The sequence below is a fragment of the Myxocyprinus asiaticus genome, chromosome 24 (genome assembly GCF_019703515.2).
Source record: "Myxocyprinus asiaticus isolate MX2 ecotype Aquarium Trade chromosome 24, UBuf_Myxa_2, whole genome shotgun sequence".
Lineage (NCBI taxonomy): Eukaryota > Metazoa > Chordata > Actinopteri > Cypriniformes > Catostomidae > Myxocyprinus > Myxocyprinus asiaticus.
Window position 1 is genome coordinate 25,544,401 of NC_059367.1, and position 7,698 is coordinate 25,552,098.

The window sequence follows — 7,698 nt, forward strand, 5'->3', positions numbered from 1 at the left end:
AAAAAATGAACTTAACCTCTTTGGCACACCTCCATGTCTGTCAGAGGATTATGGGCCACAGATTCCTTGTGCCTCCGCCGCCTTTCTCATTGCAATAATATTGTAGCATGTGAACATATAGTTTGTCTCATGCAAACTCAACCCTCAGTGAGCCACTGGATCATTTGCACATTTGATGACTTGAGCACTTACAGTTTTGTTTAGGCATTACATTTACATTACATTTATTCATTTGGCAGACGCTTTTATCCAAAGCGACTTACAAGAGAGGAAAACATAAGCGAATCATCTTAGGAGACAGTGGTATGAAAAGTGCTGTATTACAAAGTATCACTAGCATCATAATAGTATTCAAAACAGAATAAAGTGCAACAGAAATTTTATTATTATTATTATTATTTTTTAATGACTGGTTAAGTGCTCATGGAAAAGATGTGTTTTTAGTCATTTTTTGAAGACAGAGAGTGAGTCAGCTTCACGGATGGAGTTGGGAAGGTTGTTCCACCAACGTGGTACGATGAAGCTGAAAGTCCGGGAAAGTGTTTTGGTGCCTCTTTGTGTTGGTACAACAAGGTGACGTTCCTTAGCCGACCGCAGGCTTCTAGTGGGCGCATAGCTCTGCATAAATGATTGTAGGTATGCTGGAGCAGACCCAGTGACTGTTCTGTATGCCAGCATCAGAGCCTTGAATTTGATACGTGCATCAACCGGTAGCCAGTGGAGAGAGACAAGGAGTGGTGTAACATGTGCTCTCTTTGGTTCATTATAGACCAGATGTGCTGCTGCATTCTGGATCATTTGGAGGGGTCTAGTTGCACATGCAGGGAGGCCTGCAATGAGAGCGTTACAGTAGTCCAGTTTAGTTATGACAAGTGACTGGGCAAGCAGTTGTGTGGCATGTTCAGAGAGGAAGGGTCTTATCTTCCTGATATTGTAGATTGTAAATCTACATGATCTTGTGGTCTTTGCAATGTGGTCTGTGAAATTTAGTCTGTTGTCGATGGTTACCCCTAGATTTCTGACCGATTTGGAAGGAGTTACTGTAGTTGCACCCAGCTGCGCAGTGATGTTGTGTTCAACAGCAGGGTTGGCTAGAAAGACAAGGAGTTCAGTCTTGGCTGGGTTGAGTTGCAGGTGGTGCTCCTTCATCCAGGCCGAGATGTCCGCCAGGCAGGCAGAAATTCGAGCAGTCACTCTGGTGTCATTGGGCTGGAAAGACAAGTAGAGTTGCATGTCATCAGCGTAGCAGTGGTAAGAGAAACCATGTGCCTGAATGATGGGTCCCAGTGATGTTGTGTATATAGAGAAGTGGCCCAAGCACTGATCCCTGAGGTACCCCAGTAAGTAGCTGATGTGGCTTGGATACCTCACCTCTCCAGGCTACCTTGAAGGATCTACCTGAGAGATAGGAATTAAACCAGTCAAGCACAGTTCCTGTGATGCCCAGCGAGGAGAGGGTAGAGAGTAAGATCTGATGGTTGACTGTGTCAAAGGCTGCAGAAAGGTCCAGCAGAATCAGGACTGATGATCTTGATTCAACTTTCACCCATCTCAGCGACTCAGTGACAGACAGCAGGGCAGTCTCGGTGGAGTGTCCACTTTTAAAGCCTGACTGATTGTCATCCAGCAGCTTGTTCTGTGAGAGATAGGCAGAGATTTGATTGAAAACTGCCCTTTCAAGAGTTTTTGCCATGAATGGGATGAGAGAGACTGGTCTGTAGTGTTCTATTTGTGTGGGATTAAGTGCGGGTTTCTTCAGCAGCGGGGTTACTTGAGCCTGCTTAAATGTAGTGGGGAAAGTGCCTGTAAGTAGAGATGTGTTAATTATGTGTGTGAGTGTAGGTAGGATGGATGGAGAAATGGCCTGGAGAAGGTGAGAAGGAATGGGGTCAAGGGAACAGGTGGTGGGGTGGTTGGAGAGGAGGAGTATAGAGACCTCAGTGTCAGTCAGAGGAGAGAACATAGAGACAGAAGAGTTGCATACAGGAGACAGGTGTTTGACAAGGTGTGGTGCTGAGAATGTATTGCTGATGGTTGTAACCTTATTAGTAAAAAATGTGGCAAAGACATCTGCTGTCAGTGATGTGTCAGGCGGTGGAGGGGGAGGGCATCTTTGTAACAAATTCATTCCGTAGTCACATTACCTCTGCTCTATAAACAACAATGAACATTCTGTGGGAGTAACGTTTGTTTCATGGCGAATGGGATATATTTCTATATATAACAACACAATATGCCACACATTTAGCTTTTATTGAGGGGGGAAAAGCTAAGCAAACATGCTGATTGGTCTAATCTTTGACATAAAGGTCATAGAGGGCTTCATTTCACATCTAAATTTGAAAAAAATATCTGTTGCTGAAGCTGATGATGTTTACACACCGATAACATTTTTCTGGAAAGGCAGTGAAGTAGTGTTGTGTTCTGAGGACAATGTAAACTGATAGTTGAAATCAGAAGCTTATGGCTGCCCAAGCTTGCGTTGTCATGGAGTTGTTGGTGACTTCTCAAGGGATGTTACTATCTTCAGATTTACTGAATTATGTATCAGCAATAATGTTATAAAAAAGGCATATAAATGAGTATGCTATGGCAAACATGGTTCATCAGATTACAAAAGATATAGATTTTTTGTTATGAAACAAATAGTTGGTTGATTTTTAAATCTTTGACATTTTATGTTTGTAGCCTACTTTCAGTGATAAATAGGTAACATATGGGTGGGTCTCCGTTTTTACATGAGTATTCAATGTACTTTTTCTCCAGTTATATTTTTATGTAGGATCCCTTTGACTCACAATTCCTCATTCCCTCTTATTTAATAATTTATTGCCTTGTCTGAACTCTGTTACTTTGTTTGGACACGAAATAACTACAGTATATCATGAACAGTCTTTGGATATGAATCAAGACCACTATCTGCTTATAAGTCCATGCAGTTTTGTTTTAAACCAAGAGAACCGGACATGTATTTCTTTAAGCAGAGATAATTGAGAACAAGTCATTAGAATGGAAGCCATCAGCTGAGCTTTTTTTTTAAATGGGTCATATCACATCCAACAGTATAAAAGTTTTGTGCAGTTTAAAGGACAAATTCCAATAGATATTTAAATTATTGGGGGGTTTTAAGACTAGTTTCCTGTGACAACACAAATTTCCCCCAAGTTAGGACTGGTATACCCCTAAGTGAATAAGACTTCTGCTGTTCTTTTACAGTTATATGTGTTTAAAGTCATGGTAAAAATGTCTCAAGACATGCTTCAGAACTTGTTCAAATCAAAGAACATGTCTGTCTGAGTACTGACTCCATGGAGACAACTAAGACTGGTCAGTTTCATTAAAAAAGAGCCCTTTCTCTCCTCTCCTTTCATGGGGGTGACAGAGAGAGAGAGAGAGAGAGAGAGAGAGAGAGAGAGAGAGAGATGGTCAGAAAAACAGACTGAGTAGAGAGTGAAAAATTTAGCCCGGGCAATATGGTGATGTTTATGTAATAAAAATTCTAGGCCAGGAGGGGAGTTCATCCATAGTTCAGTGGTGGCACAGAAGGATAAAATGGCAAGAGCTTTACTCTGAGCCTCTCAATAGTCTGCCAATTACATTCACTACTGTAGAACTCTTCAGCATTCCCCATAAACCAGGGCTTTGTCTCTAGGTATGGCTGAAGTCAACAACATTTAGCTGCCTTGTGTTTTGGTACTGTGTGAAAAGCCCACGTTCATTACTGGAAGCTGCTGAGAGAACAGTGAACAATTTAATCATATCAGGAGTTGAATGTTCTTCACATCTTATTTAGGACTGAGATGTTTGTCACTGTGATATTTGGTGGTAAGTGCAGGATCATTATCTTATTTCACAATTTAGTGCGGTTCAGAATTTTATGAAAGCTTCTGCTGAAAACACTTTTTTTAAGGTTAACATGTTTTTTACTGCAGTGCCTTGGATTCTGGCCTTTTTTTTTTCTTCTTCTTCTTTTTTTACTTTTTTATTTATTTTTTTAATTGTGAAGTACTTTTATTAGTTTTTTTTTAAGATTTACATTTCAAAAGTTCATTGGGTTGTATTTTTGGAAACTGTTTTTCAAAAACACATTTCTTACAGAAGGAAAAGAAGAGTTATTGAACCTAAACTGCAAGATTATAAACTTTATCCATTGCATAAAAGAGAAATGCAATCTGGATGCCCAAGGTAAACCGGAGCTACAACAATTTAATATTAAATAAGGATTGTGGAAGTTTAATGCAATGACTGACTTGTTATGAAAAAAATATGTATTTTATTTATTTCAATTTTCGATAATAGTTTCAGTGTAAGATTTATTGGTAACACTACAGTAATGGACATTACTTTTACAGCAGTTATTAATCTTGTTTAATGTTAATTTCAACATATAGTAACACATTTTTAAAATCAAAAGTTGTATATGTTAACATTAGTTAATGCACTGTGAACTAACAATAAATAATTGTATTTGTATTAACTATTTTTTTATTATATTTATATAATATATATTAATATATTATTAGATAATAAATAGTTTAATTATTTGCATTAACAAAGATTACTAATGCTGTAAAAAATATATATATAGTTTACTGTATCACTGTAGTGATACCTAATGCATCAACTAATGTTAACAAATGGAACCTTATTGTAAAGTGTTGCCGATTTATTTCAAATTGTTACTAAGTGTTAATTGCAAGCCAGAGATACTCAGTGTAGGTTAGGTAAACACAGAGCTGTGTTCTGAAGAGGCTGTGGACTTGATGGACATGATGGGAGAACTGGTGAACTTGACAGAGAAAGCACAAAGCACTGACCTCATCAGCAGTTTGCTGAAGGAGAGAGAGAGCTATATTCCATTACGCGTGTCACGTGAGTTTGTCCTCACTGTTGTTCAAGTAGGCCCACATCAAATACCACAAGGACTGTGAGTAAAATTAACATATACTGTATAATAACGTGTTACATTTAGCAGGAGGTGAAGGCACTGAAGGGCCTAAATATTCTGCAGTTTATGGTGACTTTGGGACAAGTTACCCTGAGCTAGCAGGTAATGCATCTATCATTTAATATAAAAGGACAGGGGCATAGATTGCTTCCTTTTTCCTTTTTGAGTTGTTCTTTGAAGGATGTTCCCTTTATTGAAATATCATTAAGCAGATATTAAATAACCTTTATACTGTTACTGCTATAAAATCACAAATTTATATGGAATCTCATTAAGACTGTGCAAGAAGCTTTCAGAATCTTTCTGTCAGTTTGTTTGATTTCTTTTATTTTACTTTAATTAGCTACTTTAGCCTACATTTGATACAGACAATAGGCCAACCAAGTTACCAGAGTTTCAATCTATGGTAACCTTGGAACATTTATGTTAGGGATATTACACAAAATGTCTTTGTTTTTTAGTTGTTTAACTATGAGATAATATCTTTGTTTCTGTTCATTTTAGAGGTCCTAGGAAAGTTGTCAAATCCCTCAAAGGACCAAGACAAAAGGGGTGGTGCATCAAAAAAGGGTGGAGTCAGTCTAAACCGTCTCAAAGCTGCTGTCAAGAGAAGAGTCACAATGACACCTCGGAGCTGACAATTTGAAAAACATACTCCTATTTAAACTGTACTGTTTTTAATGTTATAAACATTTTATTTATAAAATTCGTTTTATGGTTCCTTTGTTAGTGTGGTCATTTACAATTAGGACAAAAGACTAACATTTGAAGGATAGTGTAGAACAGCTTCACAGCAGAAGGGAAGGAGAACACAGGGAAGCAAGACTTTTACTCGGCCACTTCAATGCTTTACAACTTCACAAACTCATCAGCTTCACAGGCACATAGTCACTTAAAAGCATCAGCTTCACAGGCACGTAGTAACTTAAGCACATCAGCTTCACAAATATAACAGATTAAACATAACTTCAGCTTCAGGAGCACCGTGCCAGACTCTCACTCTCTCTCTCTCTCTCTCTCTCTCTCTCTGCTGGTGGCTGGCTGCTTATATGCCGCTCTCCTGGACTTAGAGACAGGCGTTTAACATAATCTAGCTCAGGTGCAAGTACTCTTACCGCATTCTCTCTCTCCGGACGGGTGCTTGACCACGCCCCGCTGCCACATATCCCCACCACTCAACTCAGGCCGGGGAGACATCCGGTCCATCTACCACTCCCCCACCCATTTCTGGAAAGGAAGTCGGCGACAGCCATCTGTGCCCCCGGTCTGTGGACCACCTTGAACTTAAACGGCTGAAGAGCCAGATACCAATGGCTAGTACCGGAGAGTACCGGAGAGCTAGTACCCAACAGGTAGTACCGGAGAGTGAGGACCTTCTTTTTGTGCTCGGGCAATCGGTAGGGACAGCTACGTAACACCACCCCCGGCTCGGTCTTGATGTGGGGCTGGATGAGGTTCATATGACCCGGTAGAGGGGAAAACACATCTCTTGCAAACTCCTTTTGCAACTTGGCAACTTCTGTGAGTTGATACGGTGAGAGGTGGTCTCCGCAAGTGACCAGGGTGAAATGAATGTGTTTTGTATTCGCCTCCGGCCCGAGCTCCGCCCTCTCCGGAACTACCGTAGCCAACGTCACAGGGACTGCCTCCCTCCACAATTTCAGGAGGTTGAGGTGATATATTTGACGTGCGCCCCCTCTATCGGTTCGCTTTACCTCATAATCAAGATCCCCCACTCGTCGTGTGACCTCAAAGGGTCCTTGCCACTTGGTGAGTAATTTGGAGCTCGATGTGGGGAGAAATACGAGTACCTTATCTCCCGGTGCAAATTCCCGTAGCCGAGTTCCCCTGTCATACAGTCGGCTCGGTCGTTCTTGAGCTTGGAGCAAATTCTCCTGTGCTAGTTGCCCCAAGGTGTGGAGTTTTGCTCTAAGATCAAGAACGTACTGAATTTCAATGTTTGAAGGTCCCTTCTCCCAAGCTTCACATATGACATCAAGCACGCCACACGGGCACCGCCCATACAGCAGCTCGAATGGGGAAAACTCCGTGGAGGCTTGCAGGACCTCTCGTACTGTGAATAACAGCGGATCGAGCCATTTGTCACAAATTATAGCATCCTCATGCACGAACTTACGAATCATATTTTTAAGGGTTTTATTAAATCGCTCCACCAGGCCATCTGTTTGTGGATGGTAAATGCTGGTGCAGATTGATTTAATGCCCAATAATTCATAAAGCTCGCGTAGTGTCCGTGACATAAAGGTTGTGCCCTGATCGGTGAGAATTTCTTTTGGAATCCCCACCCGGGAGATTATTTTAAAGAGTGCCTCCGCAACACTACGTGCGGTGATGTTGCGCAGGGGCACTGCTTCCGGATATCACGTTGCATAGTCCACTAGGACCAATACAAAGCGTTGTCCACGTGCTGACCATTCTAATGGCCCGACAAGGTCCATGCCAATTCTCTTGAAGGGGACCTTGATCAACGGAAGGGGGCACAATGGCACTTTTGGGGTGGCCGGTGGATTCACCAGCTGACATTCACGGCAAGCCGCACACCACCTGCAGACATCACTGCCAATACCCGGCCAATAAAAATGGGCTATTAGATGGTTTAGTGTTTTCCTTTCCCCTAGATGACCCACTATGGGATTATAATGAGCCGCCTGGAACACCATTTCCCAGTGGCTCTGCGGTATTAAGAGCTGGGTTGTATCTTCTTTTGTTTGATCATCTTGCGTCACTCT

At 41.3% G+C, this 7,698-nt stretch overlaps 1 protein-coding gene across 1 annotated transcript; it reads left to right on the forward strand.

Moving 5' to 3' along the window:
• Positions 1-3,800: 3,800 nt before the first annotated feature.
• Positions 3,801-5,586, forward strand: LOC127415167 (uncharacterized protein C22orf15-like). Its single transcript, XM_051653784.1, has 5 exons — positions 3,801-3,825; positions 4,099-4,185; positions 4,750-4,872; positions 4,976-5,050; positions 5,453-5,586. The coding sequence occupies exons 1-5, from the start codon at positions 3,801-3,803 to the stop codon at positions 5,584-5,586; spliced, it is 444 nt and encodes a 147-aa protein (XP_051509744.1).
• The last annotated feature ends 2,112 nt before the right edge of the window (positions 5,587-7,698 follow it).

Bases quoted from the DNA above. Each gene is read 5' to 3' on its own strand.
- LOC127415167 (XM_051653784.1), top strand. From the start codon at position 3,801: ATGTTTGTCACTGTGATATTTGGTG. The intron at 3,826-4,098 runs GTAAGTGCAGGA...CATTTCTTACAG, and splicing joins TGTCACTGTGATATTTGGTG to AAGGAAAAGAAGAGTTATTG. The intron at 4,873-4,975 runs GTGAGTTTGTCC...TACATTTAGCAG, and splicing joins TATTCCATTACGCGTGTCAC to GAGGTGAAGGCACTGAAGGG.